Source organism: Canis lupus, chromosome 6, assembly GCF_011100685.1.
Source record: "Canis lupus familiaris isolate Mischka breed German Shepherd chromosome 6, alternate assembly UU_Cfam_GSD_1.0, whole genome shotgun sequence".
Taxonomy (NCBI): domain Eukaryota; kingdom Metazoa; phylum Chordata; class Mammalia; order Carnivora; family Canidae; genus Canis; species Canis lupus.
In genome coordinates, this window is record NC_049227.1 from 38,120,210 (window position 1) to 38,135,442 (window position 15,233).

General features: G+C 48.7%; 1 protein-coding gene and 1 non-coding gene across 2 annotated transcripts; one reads left to right on the forward strand and one right to left on the reverse strand.

Annotated features, from left to right (window-relative positions):
• Positions 1-1,151: 1,151 nt before the first annotated feature.
• On the reverse strand, positions 1,152-10,434 carry ZNF174 (zinc finger protein 174). Its single transcript, XM_038540605.1, has 3 exons — positions 9,708-10,434; positions 8,505-8,727; positions 1,152-4,432 (listed from the first exon to the last, which is right to left on the reverse strand). Exons 1-3 carry the CDS (start codon positions 10,113-10,115, stop codon positions 3,831-3,833), a joined length of 1,233 nt encoding a protein of 410 aa, XP_038396533.1. The 5' UTR covers positions 10,116-10,434; the 3' UTR covers positions 1,152-3,830.
• Positions 10,435-10,972: 538 nt separating this feature from the next.
• Positions 10,973-13,402, forward strand: LOC100687429. The gene is made up of 3 exons (XR_005360942.1): positions 10,973-11,104; positions 11,341-11,950; positions 12,581-13,402. It is a non-coding gene; the product is annotated as an uncharacterized LOC100687429 (transcript).
• Positions 13,403-15,233: the final 1,831 nt, after the last annotated feature.

The following is a 15,233-nucleotide window of genomic DNA, read 5'->3' on the forward strand; positions in this document are numbered from 1 at the left end:
TTTTATTTTATTTTATTTATTTGAGAGAGAGCAAGAGCAGGGAGGAGAGACGCAGGGAGAGGAAAAAGCAGACTCCCCATTGAGCAGGGAGGCCAATGCAGGGCTCAATCCAGGAACCCTGGGATCATGACCTGAGCCGAAGGCAGCTGCCTAACTGACTGACCCACACGGGTGCCCATTCACAGAAAAACTTGTACACGCATTCATAGCAGCACTATTCACAGGAGCCCCAAAGTGGAAACAACCAAATGTCTATGGGATGAATAGATAAACAAAAGTGGTCCATCCACACAGTGGAATATTATTCAGTCACGGAAAGGATAGGGTACTAACACCTGCTACGACACAACAGAAGCTTGCAGACATTGTGCTGAGTGAAGAGGGGGTTCAAGGGGGCACAGGGATGAGGAGTGATGCTAAGCATCATGGGGTTTCTTTCTTAGCTATGAAAATGTTCTCAAATTAGATTGTGGTGACGGTTGCATAATTCTGTGACTATAATGTAATTACTGAACTATATAAAGGGATGAAGGTTACATGAGGAATGGACCTCAGTAAAGCTGTAAAAGTAGCATTTTTCTTTTGGAAACTTTGGAGATAATTTCAACAGCGTGTATTGGATGGTATTTGGGAGTTGTTGTCAGAAGCAGTATTATGGGAAAGGTTTACAAGTCCTTATCTGCTGTAGATGGAAAATGCTTTTCAGGGATATCTGCAAGGTCCAGATTCCCCACTGCGCACAGATGCTTCCTTCTCCCCCTGTCTTGATGGAGGCCACCAGGAGACCAAATGACTTAGGTGGGAGTCATCCCCCTCCATGGTTAAACACAGACCAAACTCAGAAAATATGGTAACCTTACAGGTTGCTCATGGGTGAAGAGAAAGTACTTCTTATATGGAGTAGGTAATTGCAAGCCTGCAAGTAAGTAGTCTATGCTCAAGTTCTCTGGTGGAACCATGAGGGCAATGGGGACAGGGAGGATACTACATCTGAGGAACTGAGTACACCCTCAAATATGGCTGGGTGCCTTTCTCCAGCCTTCAGACTCTACTCACCTGGAGTTGAGCCTTATTTGCCAGAGGAAAACCAGACTGGAAGAGCCAACGTAGCATCAGAGGCTTGAAAACCTTTCGGGAATGAGTGATATTCATATTGGTAATTTTGTCACATTTATTCAAGGACCACAGTTGAACAAATACCCAAAGACTTTAAGATTCAGCTGTTATTTTGTTCAGAAGAGAAAAAACACATACAGGTTCTTCAAAACATAGCAAACAAACAAAGCTTTCCTTTAAGGAAGAGGTCCTATTGCAACCCTCTTAATTAAGAGTGGAAATCGAAGTTCATTTGCTTTTAGGTGACATCATTGACCAACAAAGTTGATTTAACAGACAGGTGTGGTGGGCTGAATCTGGCCCCCCAAGTATGTCTACATCCTAATCCCTAAAACCTGTAAATGTTACCTTATATGGCAAAAGGGACTGTGCAGATGTGATTACGAAACTTGAGATGGGGGGGTTATCTTGGATTATCTGGGTGGGCCCAATATAATCATGATGGCCCTTTCAAGAGGGTGCTGGTGGGTCAGAGCAAGAGGACAAGGTCATGTGGTGACAGGTGGAGGCGTGCACTTTGAGGATGGAGAGGCCACAAGCCACAGAACACGAGCAGCCACTAGCTGAGAAAGTTGAGGAAACAGATTCAGCCTTGGACACCTGAATTTTGATTCTGTGAAACTGATTTTGGACTTCAAGATTTGCAACTCTAAGAGATTATGTTTGTGTTGTTTGAAGCCACTAAGTTTGTGGTCATGTTATAGAGCCAACAGGAAACTGACACATGTAAACTATGATTAGGAGGGCCTTGTGACAGCAAAACTGTGCTACAAAAAGATGGATGAGGTGGGAGCCAGTGAGGAATCAAGAGGCTCTACTGGTGAGAGGCTAGAGATGGGGGCAAGGTAAGGCGCAGGTGTAGTAATGAAGACAAGCTCCTCTAACATTTAACATGGTTGCCAGGAAGGGGACTGCAGCATAGTCTAAAAGCCACTGAGCTTCCATTAAGTCTCTCTCTGCCCAAAAGGCAAGAGGCTTTGTCAACTGCATTCAACACACTGTCACCAGGATCTCTGATTCAGGCAGGACAGGGCCCTGCTGAACAGCTATTTCTCTTGGCTGGGTGTGGGCTTAGTCTAAAACTAAAATGATAGAAAAATAAGGTTCTTGTCCTTAAAGAGCTTTTACTGTGTATGGTACAGTTCCCCAACTTTGGCACTACTGATACTTTGGGCCAGGAGACTGGACTGTGTTGTGGGGCTGTCCTGTCCACTGTGGGACATTTAGCTGCATCCCCGGTCTCTACCCATGAGAGGCCAGGAACTAGAACTACCCTCCCTCTCCCTGAGTCATAACAACCAACATTTCCACACATGACCAAATGTCCTCTGGGGGCGGGGGTAAAACTGCTCCCAGGTTGACCACCACTGGTGTGCACAGTAGAGCAGGGAGTAACACAATAAAATCTGCCTGGAACCAGTCAGAGAAGGTTTTGCTGAGTAGGATGTTCCTGTGAGATGGGAGGTGGAGGAAGTAGTGGAGGGAGGTGCCAGGTCCTAAAATCAAAGGAGAAGCATGTGCAGAGGCCTAGGGGGTGAAGATGCAGCAAAGGACACAGCCCGGAGGTGACTGGCAGTGACTAGAAGATACAGATGCTTTTGCAAGAATGTCATCTACCTGTTTCCTGCTTGAGGCAGTGCACCACTCTACCAACAGTCTTCTCTGAACTCAGAGGTCAGCTGGCTTGCTCTGGGTGACTAAACACTATACTGATTGGGTTTGGATTCTTTGGATTCTTACTTTGAGATAGTGAAAGGATGGAATTAGATCAATTCTCTGGCCTCATTCCAGAACTTTTACATTCTATACAAATATATTTTGTGTGTTTTTAGAAAATTCATTTAGATACAATGTATCAAAAAAGTAATCAATTTTAATGGGTTTTAGTAAATGTGCTGAGATAATCCACTTATTTATAAATAACACTTCCTCACTCCAATCATTTTGTTATTCTTAAGGCTGCTGGCCTAAGTGAGGAAGGAGAACAGTAAGGGTTCCCTTTGGTATGTCCTTAGCTGTCTACACGCGCTATGTGCTTCTTTCCTGTTGTAGCTTTCCCCTGTCACCTGGGTGGGGGCTATGGCAGCTGTGTAGATTTTTCCCAATCAAAGGTGCTTTCATATAAATGTGTGCGTGCACATGTAAAAGCACTATTTACTTGGAAATCCTCTCCTCATACAAACATGTTCAAAGTCTCACTCCATGTGCCCTTTGTTAAGAATAGCCAGGAATTGCAGTAAGAATATTAGGGGATTTATATTCCAATGAACTTTTGCCTTGAAATTCTAGTGGGTCACTGATCTTTATTAAAGAAGTGTGTATGTGATAAAGATTGTCTGGTATGACAGTACATTAACTATATGTGTGATTTACCCTTGAACGTATTTAGAGAATAAATAAAGGGACAGGGGCACCTGCAGGATCAGCCAGATTGTCTTAGCAGTTACTCTCTGCTGGAAAGCAGAGACCTCAGTTCTCTCTCACCTAACACCCAGACCTGACATCTCTTCACTCTGTCACTGACAGGGTCACATCCCCCTTGATGTCTTCTGGGACTCCTCAGCAGCCAAATATGCACTGGCATTCCTTGAGGACTTCTTGCTTTCCCTGTAAGTCACACACACAGTCTGTGATTTACATGCAAGTCAGGGGAAGGAGAAACACAGAAGCCTTATAGATGCTTTCCTTCTGAACAGGGAGAATGAGGCTTGCTCTCAGTCCCCGTGGTGGAGTCTGTGGTGCTGGTGGAGGTTTGAGCTCTGGCGAAAACTTTTCCCACATTGGCTGCACTGGTATGGCTTCTCTCCGGTGTGGATTCTCTGGTGCAGCTTTAGGGTAGACTGGCGCCCAAAGCAGTTCCCACATTCTCCGCATGTGTAGGGCCTCTCCCCTGTGTGTACGCGCTTGTGTCTTTTCAGCTCCGAATTCCATGTGAAGCTTTTCCCACAGTCATCACATTTGTACGGCTTCTTTGCTGAATGGGTTAGCTGGTGACCAAGACGTTGCAAACGACTGCTCAGGCTCCTTTTGCTTCCTTTGCTTTTCTTCAGCTCTCTCAGTGGGTGGCTTTTCAAGGGGCTGCTGATGTATTCCAGTTCTCTGCAATGTCTCTGGTAGTGAGCGAATGGCTTCTGAGCATTCGGGGGACTGACCTGCTTCCGTGACAACCGGGATTCATTCATATTCGCCCCTCTCGTCTCAGGACTCTGCAGACTATTCCCTTTGGATCTGCCAGGGGACACTGCACATGGCTTTCCTCCTTTAGCCCCCTCTGGCTGCGGATTTTCCTTGTTGTCACTTTTCATTCTGGGAGTCTCTATAATTAGAAAGAATATGTTTCATTTTCTGGGCTTTGAAGAAATCTCAGCAAAAGAGCTAAGAAATATTCTCTAAGTGTGGTCCTCCACTGGCGACTTCCATTCAACTCATATGTGGCACTTGTTACACAAGCAGGCTGCCCCTGCATCCCCGTGGCTGCTGAGTCAGAATCTCTGGGGGGTAGAGTGGGGGTTGGGACCTGGAAATCTATAGGAGTAACAGGCTCCTGGGGTGATTGTTATTTATATCAAAGTTAAGAACCAAGTTCTCCAACCCCATCTCTCTTACCTACCTTTAGGGAAACGTTAGGAAAAGAAGAAATATGGAAAAGCAAACCCGTCAGACTTGAGCACCAATTAACAAATGAGAGAGTTGAACTTTCAAAACTGCAAATATACTAACATGGACACTGAATGATCACCACTATATCTTGAAATAATGGAAATCCAGCAAATGTGGAGTGTTTCTTCATTACAAAGTGACAGCATTAGGGTTACGAACTGCAATACGGGTTAGACATGTATCCTAACTTCAGAAACTCTGCAATTTCTGACCATCAGGATTGAGGATCAGGATGGATCCTGATGGAATGTCTGTGGGCAAGTTGGAGGATCTACAGCTGTGTTATCCCACAGGATTTCTTTTTTTTTTTTTTTTTTTTTTTTTAAATTTTTATTTATTTATGATAGTCACAGAGGGAGAAAGAGAGAGAGGCAGAGACACAGGCAGAGGGAGAAGCAGGCTCCATGCACCGGAAGCCCGATGTGGGATTCGATCCCAGGTCTCCAGGATCGCGCCCTGGGCCAAAGGCAGGCGCCAAACCGCTGCGCCACCCAGGGATCCCTCCCACAGGATTTCTGACAGATGGGAAGTATGTGTGTATGTGCACATGTGCACATGCAATTCAATATGGCAGCCACTAGCTACATGTGGCTACTGAGTCCTTGAAATGTAGCTAGCATGACTGAGAAACAGAATTTTTAATTTTATCTAATTTTACCTAATTTTAATTCAAACTTAAATAAGCACCCTAAGCACCCTATGCAATTATGGTCAACTGCTTTTCTTTTCTTTTTTTAAAAGATTGTATTTATTCATGAGAGAGAGAGAGAGAGAGAGAGAGAGGCAGAGACACAGGCAGAGGGAGAAGCAGGTTTCATGCAGGAAGTCCGACTGGGACTGGATCCCAGGTCTCCAGGATCCCACCCTGGGCCAAGGTGGCGCTAAACTGCTGAGCCACCGGGGCTGCCCCTCATCTGCTTTTCAACAAGGTTGTCATGGCAATTAATTGGGGAAAGAATAGTCTCTCAGTAAAGGGTGCTGGGGGCAGCCCCGGTGGCGGTGGCGGTGGCGGTGGCGGTGGCGGTGGCGGTGGCACGGCGGTTTAGCACTGCGGTTTAGCACTGCCTGCAGCCTGGGGTGTGATCCTGGAGATCCCTGATCGAGTCCCAAGTCAGGTTCCCTGCATGGAGCCTGCTTCTCCCTCTGCCTGTGTCCAAGCCATTCTCTCTCTCTCTCAATAAATAAAATCTAAAAAAAAAAAAAAGAGAGAGGAAAGTTTAAAGGGGATCCCTGGGTGGCTCAGTGGTTTGGCGCCTGCCTTTGGCCCAGGGTGTGATCCTGGAGTCCCAGGATCGAGTCCCACGTCGGGCTCTGTGTGTGGAGCCTGCTTCTCCCTCTGCTTGTGTCTCTGCCTCTCTCTCTCTCTCTCTCTCTCTCTCTCGTGAATAAATAAATAAAATCTTTTTTAAAAAAAAGGGGGTGCTGGGACAACTGGATTTTCACATGCAAAAGAATGAGGTTGGACCCCTGCCTCACAACACACAAATAATAACTCAAAATGAATCAAAGACCTAAATAGAAGAGCTAAACCAATGTTTCTTTGAGCAAAACATAGGTTTAAATCTTTGTAATTTCAGATTAGGCAATGGTATTTTAGATATGTCACCAAAAACACAAGCAAAGAAGAGAAAAACAGATAAATTGGAGTTGATCAAAATTAGAAACATCTGTGCTTCAAAGGATACTATCAAGGAAGTGAAATAACAACTCACATGGAGAGAAAACAGGTGTTGAGTATCCAGGGTATATAAAGATTTTTTTTTTTAAGATTTTTTATTTATTTATTCACAAGAGACACAGAGACAAAGAGAGGCAGAGACATAGGCAGAGGGAGAAGCAGGCTCCCTGTGAGGAGCCCAATGCAGGACTCAATCCTGGACCCCAGATTACACCCTGAGCTGAAGAAGATGCTCAACCACTGAGCCACCCAAGCGCCCCTATAAAGAACTCTTACAACAACAAAATACTGACCCAATTAATAGATGGGCAAAGGATCTGAATGGATATTTCTCCAAAGAAGATATACAATTGACCAATAAGCACATGAAAAGATGTTCAACATCATTTACCATCAGGGAAGTAAAGCCTCCATGAGATACCGGTTTTTACCTAATGAGACTGCTATAACCGAAACACGACAAGTGTTGACAAGGATGTGGAGAAATTAGAATTCTTACAGGGACTGCTGGCGGAAATGTAATACGGCACAGCTGCTTTGGAAAAGAGTCTGGCGTTTCCTCAAAAGATTAAACATAGAGCTACTGTCTGACCCAGCAATTCCACTCCTAGGTATATAGCCAAGAGAAATGAAAACAATGTCCACACAAAAACTCATCCACAAAAGTTCATAGCAGCACTATTCATGATAGCCAAAAAGTGGAAACACCTTCCAAATGACCATCAACTGATGAATAAACAAAACGTCCATATAATGGAATATTAGCCATAAAAACAAATGAAGTGGTGACGCATGTTACAACATGGATAACTGAAAATGTGCTCAGTGAAAGAAGCCAGTCACAGAAGAGCACAACATATATCATCCTGAAATATCCACAATAAGCAAATCCAGAGACAAAGGAGATGGTGGTTGCCAGGGGCCAGAGAGTGGGTGTTAGAAAGTGACTACCGAGGAGTCTGGGTTTCTTTTTGAGGTCATGAAAATTTTCAAGAATTGGATAAATGGGGATGGTCGCAAACGTGTGTGAATGTACTAAACAACACTGAAATGCATACTTCAAAGGGGTGAATTTTATACTGTATCTCCTTAATAAAATTTACATAGTCACATGTGGCTAGAGGCAACTTACTGGGCAGTGCAGCTCTGAAGGGAGGCATTACTGGATCTTGGAGGTGAGGAACATGATAATCCACCTTCGGGGATCAAATAAAAGGAGACAGGGCCCACAAGCGCACTGAGATGCCTGCAATGAGGCAGGAGAAGGGAATGTGTGTGCTCAGGGGCATGAAGCCCATAGGTTATAGGGCAGGACCTCAGCCAGGGTCACAGTTCTTTTCTGTTGGATGCCCCAGGTCTTCTTTATTCCTATGTTCCAAGAATAACCAATCCAAGGTGTTTCACTGCATGTAGCAAATCTTAGGGAACCAAGGTGATCCAACCTTTTGGAAATCTTCTTTAACCTGCTGACTGTCCCCTCTATTCACATCACTAAGACTGACCAAAGTGTCTCCGTAACTCAATCTGAGATCACAGTACTGAGTACAGCAGGGCCAGCAATCACTGGCATTGTACCATGGACAGGGAAATGGACACAAGGATTTAAAGCACAGACAATGTCACAGGAGGAGGAAGAGGCAGAAAACAATATGGACCAGGTCTTTTCCTCTAATGAGCATAACATTCTTTAGACCCCTTCTCAACATGGGACCATTTTAAGGGCTGGAACTCGGCCACATTTGTATGGATGTTCATCAACGGTCATATGTGGATCTGTCTTCATTATAAGCAGCTCTGAAGGGGACAGAGTAGATAATCCTGTTGTGCACTGGACTGTCAAAGAGTCATTAATAGAAAATGACAGAACCACACTTCTTATATATACTATCACTGCCATTCTAATCAATGAAATTCATTAGGGAATAAAGACCTACAGTAACATAAAACATTTGAAAAACCAAGGTGCGGTCTATGGGTTTTCAGAACCACAAGATGTTCTGATGGAGGTAAAGAATTTTGGAGAGGGAGAGAAGAAGCATGGAGTGTTTACCTGTCCCAGCCAATTTGGGGCCTGGTTCCTGAAGGGGCGGGGATTTTTCCCAATGATGAGAGCTCAGCTGATCCTGAGATCCCGCCTGGGAAGGCTCCTCCACAGAACTCTCTCTGGGATACCTCCTAGGAGTTTGCAGTTGAAAGTCTGGGAGTTCCTGTTCTCCAAGCTGAGATCCAGTCTTCTCCAAGAGCACCTTCTGCCCTTGCATACAAACGGCCACCTAGGAACAAGCCCTATGCATTAGAGCACAGCTCAAGGACTGACTGGGGACAGCTTGACCTCTCACTGCTCTGTAATGATCCCTTTGCCCTGGGAATTACCCATAACAGCCTGGAGGCCAACTTTGAGAGACTGTGGAAACTCTCAAAGGTAGCATAAGGAAAGACATGCAGAATGACTAGGGAGATTAATCCTAACCCGTGGAGGCTGCTTCAAACCAGCTGAGACTTCCTGAGTGGGTGCCCCTAAATGAGGGTCTTTCTTAGAGCCTCAAAGTCATAAGAGAAAGCACAGATAACAAGGTCAGTCATGACACTGGCACAGCAGTATCTCACCCTATGTCCATCCGCCTCCTTACTTCTATTGAAAATAGGCCCCACTGGATCAGGAAGGAATATGATCAGGCCATTAAAAAAACTAGTAAATCGTCCTGCCCAAGGCTTCTCTGGTAAGGAGATCCCAGTGGTAGCAGGGCTCTGAGAGGACTACCCACCCTGTTTCCGACTGCCTCCATTCCTCAAAGCACGTGGTAGTTTGCTTTCTGCCTAGGCCCTGACTGGGGTCTGACCTGTAGATAGGGGTTGGAAGAAATACCCACCAAGTGAGCTGCAGCTTCCTGATCTGAAGGGAAGACACTTCACCAAAGCAAGGTCTACCATGAAGTTCCACCCAAGTCAAATTCCTACCCTACATGACCCTGCTGCTAAGAATCCTGACCCTAGGAAAACTTCAGAAGGAATGGGTGTGGGGAAATGTGTGGGCAACAATGCAAGGACCTTACTTGACCCTCTGCTTCCTCACTGGAGTGCCAGTGCCTGGGTTTTCTGAAAACCTGTTATTTTTCCCAGGGGGTGTTCCCAAATAGAGGTCAGAAGCCACATCTGAAGCCATTTCTGGACTCTGGCTAGGGAGGGATCCAGAGAGCAGATACTATCCAGGTGACAAAGAAATCCTGGGACCATGAGAGAGGGCCCTCCTTACCCACTGCTTTGGTCTCTTGGCTGCTCTTTGAAAATCTTCCACCAGGGTCACAATCTCCTTGCTGCTCATTGGACATCGATGCCTGACCCGAGCCTGGATCTCCGGAGGCAGGATGTTCAGGAACTGCTCCAGCACCAGCAGCTCCAGAATCTGCTCCTTGGTGTGCAGCTCGGGCTGCAGCCACTGACGGCAGAGCTGCTGGAGCCTGGAGAGGGCCTCCTGGGGTCCGGACACCTCTTGGTAACAGAACCGTCGGAAGCTCTGGCGGGAGAGCTCAGGATCGGGGCGGTCTTTTTGCAGAGTGGGTTCCCGTTTGTCTTCCAGCTTTGCTATAATGTGTCTTTCTGGCTTGGAAGAAGTCTGAATGTGGGACTGCGAGCTCAGAGTGATCTCCATCTTGGCCGCCATCTCGGGGCGCCGGGCTCTCTCTCCTTGAAGAGGCTCAGGCCTTTGGGCTCATGGTTCCGTACAAGTCTGTCCCAGTGTTAGCCAGGTGCTGGGGAGGGCGTGACAAGGCCAGGCCCCAAGCTCCTGAGTGCACCACAGGGCCTGAGGGTGGGGACAGTCTGTCCCCCTGGCACTTTCCTCAACTGCCTTGAAATAGAGGAAAGTCATAACGTCCTGCAGGGAACTGGGGGGAAATCCTTCTTTTATTTCATCGACAAGCGCACAAGGTCTCAGAGGAATTGCGCAACCTGCCGTTACTGGCGGTCGGGAAACCCCAGGAAAAGTTGGAGTTGTCACACAGGTGGCCTGCGCCACCTCCCCGGCAGCCGGGCGGCGCGGGCCTCGAGCATCTCGCCGGGAGCTGGGGGGGCAGGGGCGCGGAGCGCGCGGAGGGCCCGGCTCGCCGCAGGGCAGGCGGAGCGCCGCGTTTGCTCGCTCCCGACAGCCGGCAGGCCCTCCGCGCCGGCCTCCGAGGGCGCCCGGGCAGCCCCCGAGATGGGAGACGCTACGGCTCTGAGGCCCGCGGCTCAACTTCGTGGCTGCGTGCGAGCCCGGGGTGGCGCCTGAGGCGACAGCGTCCCTGACTGCCTGCACCCCACGCCCACCCGCCGCCGACTCACCTCTCAGGGGACCCGGGATGCGGCACCCAGGTGCCAGGGCTGGGGCGGGGCCGAGGCCGCTCGTCGCGGACACTCCCACTGGCTGAGGAGGAATGACGCGAGAAGTACTACGGAGGGCCCGCCCCCTCCCCTGGGGGATTGGCTCCCAGAGGGCGGCCTTTCGCGTCTATTTGCTGCTGAGTCTCTTCGAGCTAGCAGGAACGGCGACCGGCCTTCGTAGGGCACGCCGGGAGCTGTAGTCCAATGGCTCTGCTCACGAGCATGCGCAGCGGGTGGACGGGCGCCGGGGGATCCAGGCATTGACTTCCGGACCCGCGGCTGAGCGACTTGGTGAGTGATTTGCTTCCTCGTGGCCGCGGGCTCAAAACGAGGTCCGACGTCAGCCTGCCAGCCCCTCGCCACTGCGAGTCTTTTCAGGGCTGTGGGCACAGGCCCGGACAGCACCCCTCCCTCGAGCCGGCCAGCGGGACTCCCTGCGGGCTGTGACCTGAGGTGGCTTTTTTTTTTTTTTTTTAATTTATTTTATTTTATTTTATTTTATTTATTTATTTTTTTTTTTTTCTGAGGTGGCTTCTTCACGCCGCCGCGGAGTCTCCCGACCCTCGCGCCCCGGACGATCAGGGCATTAACGCCGAGCGAGACGCGCACCAGGCGGCTCCCACCTCGTCCTGCTTTCCACCGAGCGCCCGGGTCTTCGCTAGAGTGAAACACCAGAGCAGCGTTCTCAAACCAACTACAGACGACACGTTAGGGGTCAAGAGGAGCACAGGCTCCGTCTTTGCAGGGAATTACGATAGCATTTACTGAGTTAGTCATCAGGATAGGGTGCGGGACGGAGAAAATCTGCGGCATGGCAACATCTTCGGGGGCTGGACTTGGCTGCCGAGGAGCTGTGCCTTGTGAGGCTCCTAAATGCTACTAGTAGCGCCTTCCACTTCTCTATCTACAGCCTCTTGGGGCGCAGTATGTGTAAAAAAGATTATTAAGTGAAGGAAGTTCAAGTTCTTTGGAAGAAGAGCAACCTTGATCCATTTTTTTTTAAGTTTTTTTTTTTTTTTTTTTTCTTCCTGTGAACAGGTTCACTCCTTTGGTGGAGTACTGGAGTATTGAGTCACACAATTACATCCTCCAGATTCAGCAATTCCTAGGAAATTTGGAACTTCTCCCACTCCACCTGTAGGTAAAACCTCAGAGACTTTTGACAGGCTCAGTTGACGTCAGATGCCACTCCTGGGGTGGGGGTTGTGTGGGGAGGGGGGTCTTGTAATGAATAGCTGCACCGGAGCTGGAGGAGTTTAGAGGGGCTAGATCACAAAGGAAAAAGATACATTCAGAAGAAATACTGGAAACTAAAAGCATACATCAAGCCAGTCAATTCTCCTCCACACTATGTATCCTGGTGGTGGTAGGGAGGAGGGTGTAAATGATGAAGGGGTTAATCCAGAGGTACCTACCGGGAAGGTGGCTCCTGATTCTTGAGGGGAGGGAGGGCGAGGAACAAGACCCTGGCATATGGTGAACACGAGAAAGAACAGCTGGACTACACTGTGAAAGTAGTTTGGGAAATTCATGAGCACACACCAGTCCGGCTATAGAGAAAGCTGTTTGGATATTTCCAGTGCTTTAGATCCTCAGATTGTAGAGGGAGCAAAGGAAGAGGACAGAAGGTACATCACGAGAAGTAGAGGGAAGGAATGGGAGATAACTTTATGCCTTTTCCATTTTCTGCAGCCTCCCTTCCAAGTTGAGTCTTTTCCAACTGTGATTGTGCACCACTAAGCTATTCTTATGTCTTTCTGATTCTAGAAAGACTTTCACTGGTGTTCAGGAGACTGGCTTCCCCATGATGTGAGAAGAAATGGAATCTGATCTCCAGGGTAGAAGTGGCTACCAGTCAGCCAGTTTGCTGAAGCAAATCATGGCTGCACCAAGGAGTCCCCAGGCATACCTATTCCCATGCAAGAACTGCTCACAGGGACAGAAATCAACCTTTCACAGCAACAACCCCGACCCTGAAGCTTCCCGCCAGCACTTCAGGCAGTTCTGCTACCAGGAGGTAGCTGGCCCCCATGAAGCTTTCAGCAAGCTCTGGGAACTCTGTTGTCAGTGGCTAAGGCCTAAGATACATTCAAAAGAGCAAATGCTGGAGCTGCTGGTTTTGGAGCAGTTTCTGACCATCTTGCTGGAGGAGATCCAGACCTGGGTGAAGGAGCAACATCCAGAAAATGGTGAATAAGCTATGGCTCTGGTTGAGGATATACAGACTGGGTCTGGACAACAGGTGAAAAGAGACATTCAGAACCTGGTGAGTTCAGTAATGAAGAATTGAGTGAGAAACACAGGAATCTGGTTAGTGGAGAGAGAGCCCAGTGGAGAAATGCACAGTAGCCCTCCACCACCCACCAGAAACTATGCGCTACCTAGGGTGGTCCCGTGTTCTGTATCTGTGGGGAGAATTTCTCATTCGCTGCAATAATGTAGACACTGATAAATTCAGTGAATGTTTAGGGTCCCTAATACAGATGTAAAAGCTCAGATAGCTCCAACAGAAGGTCAGGGAATGGCCAACTATCCCTCACTCAGGAGTAGGGGAATGAGTTGGTGAATTAAAACCCAGAGTCTCCTGCTGAGAGGTTCCCTGAGTGCAGATGCCATGTGTTCAACAGTTAAGAAGTTGTATCAGAGCTGCTCCTGCTGCCGGGTTTCAGGGGTCAGTATGGGGCAGGTGATGCTTTCACAAAGTATGCACTTGTCAAAAAGAGACTAGGTCTGACATCCAGTCAGCGTAACCATATTGTCCTTTTAGGAGAAGGGAGGTGAGAAAGGCACAGAAGGACAAAAGGAACATGGCTTTGGTTGTGGGATTTGTGGGCAGAAGACAAGTGAGATCCCAGAGTCTGAGAGAGGCACATAGTAATGAGAAGTGTGGGTCAGAGGGACACTGTAGCCTGAGAGCCTCTGGTCACCAGGAAGTAGCTCGCTGGGTGCAGAGACTGCATGGCTGCAACGGGAGGTGCTGGCTTCCATCTTCAGGGACAAGGGAGACCTCTCCTTGGGCTGTGGGAGGAAGAGTGGTGCTGACATAATGTGGAGAAGGCAGAGCCGTGTGGTGGGGACACATTAGGGTCCGAACTGAGGAAGTTCACGAAGGATCCATGGGATTGGGATAGTTAGTAACACCTGGGAGGGAGGGGAGCCGGGCAAGCAGTAGCACATGCGTGGAGGCAGTTTGGAGAAGTGAGGAGCAGGAGCCCCTGCATGCTGATAGTCATCCTGCTCCAGATCTCCTCGCCCTCTCTCTGTGGTGACGGTCTCTCCTGTGACACCCACATTTCACAGCCAAGCTGTTTATGGGAGCAAACGGTATAGGAATGTAAGGGTTAAAGAGTGACCTGAAATCTATCTGGGATGTGAAAGGCAGAGCATGAAACAGGTGAGCAAGAAGTGGAGGTGAGAGGGAGCAGGGGAGGTTGGCAGCACTTGCCAGGACGCCAGCTGCCGCTGTGTACCACCCCTCAGTCACTTGAAGGACAGTTGTAAGCTTGGGACGTAAGGGATGCAGGTGGCTCTGAGTGACCCAGGGAGCGTTGAGGTACCTGTAGTGTGTCACGTATTGGGGATTTCCCAGTGAACAGGGCAGGCGTGGTCCCTGGCCTGCAGGAGCCCGCACTCCATGGGGGAAAGAGACAACAAGCAAAGGAAGGCAGATACTTTCAGAGAAGTGCTCTATGGGACCGAGCCAGCTGCTGTGCTGGAGAATGACTGGGGGGGGGGGGGGGGGGGGCGCGGCTGACAGGAGTGGGTGTGGCATCTCCAAGGGAACACTGGAGCTGAGCTGAGGGAAGGAGCAGCTGTCTCAGGAGCCTCAGGGGGCAGAACATTTGGCACACTTGGCAGGGAAGTGAGGGTTGGCTTTGGGATCCAGGAGAAGAGGTGTAGGGCAGAAGGCAATGTCAACAGGGACAGTATGAGCTGAGCTTTAACAAGACCTATTAGATTCTGTGTAGGCAGAGGGTGGATGACAGTCTAGCAGCAGAGTCCTGGAGCAGGCTGTGGGGTTCAGACAGGGCCCAGGGGAGGGCTTTCTCTTCTGCTGAGCCAACTGAGCAGATTTAGTGAGGCCCTGCACGTCGGGGGAGAGGCCCCACACGCAGTGGTGGCAGCAGTGTGCCATACAGGAGGCTGACGTGCTCACCTGCAGCAGATGTGCTCCCTGATCAGCTCTTGGCCATGCCACTACTCTGCTCGGTGCTTTCAGGTAATGGTCTTAGTCACTAGAGACAAGGTGAATGAGACCAAATTCTATTCTTTATTATTATTCTTTTTTAAGTTACAAGGGCCCTGAGAGTATTTCTCTTCTGCTTATGTCCCATGTCGTTTCCTAATGCCACTCATAAGGGCTTTACAGTCCATGAGGCAGGGATTTATAGTGACAGGTAATGGGTTCTGTTCTCAGGTC

Bases quoted from the DNA above. Each gene is read 5' to 3' on its own strand.
- ZNF174 (XM_038540605.1), bottom strand. From the start codon at position 10,115: ATGGCGGCCAAGATGGAGATCACTCTGAGCTCGCAGTCCCACATTCAG. The intron at 8,728-9,707 runs GTAAGGAGGGCC...GCTTGTTCCTAG, and splicing joins CCAAGAGACCAAAGCAGTGG to GTGGCCGTTTGTATGCAAGG. The intron at 4,433-8,504 runs GTAAACACTCCA...TTCTAATTATAG, and splicing joins CCCCAAATTGGCTGGGACAG to AGACTCCCAGAATGAAAAGT.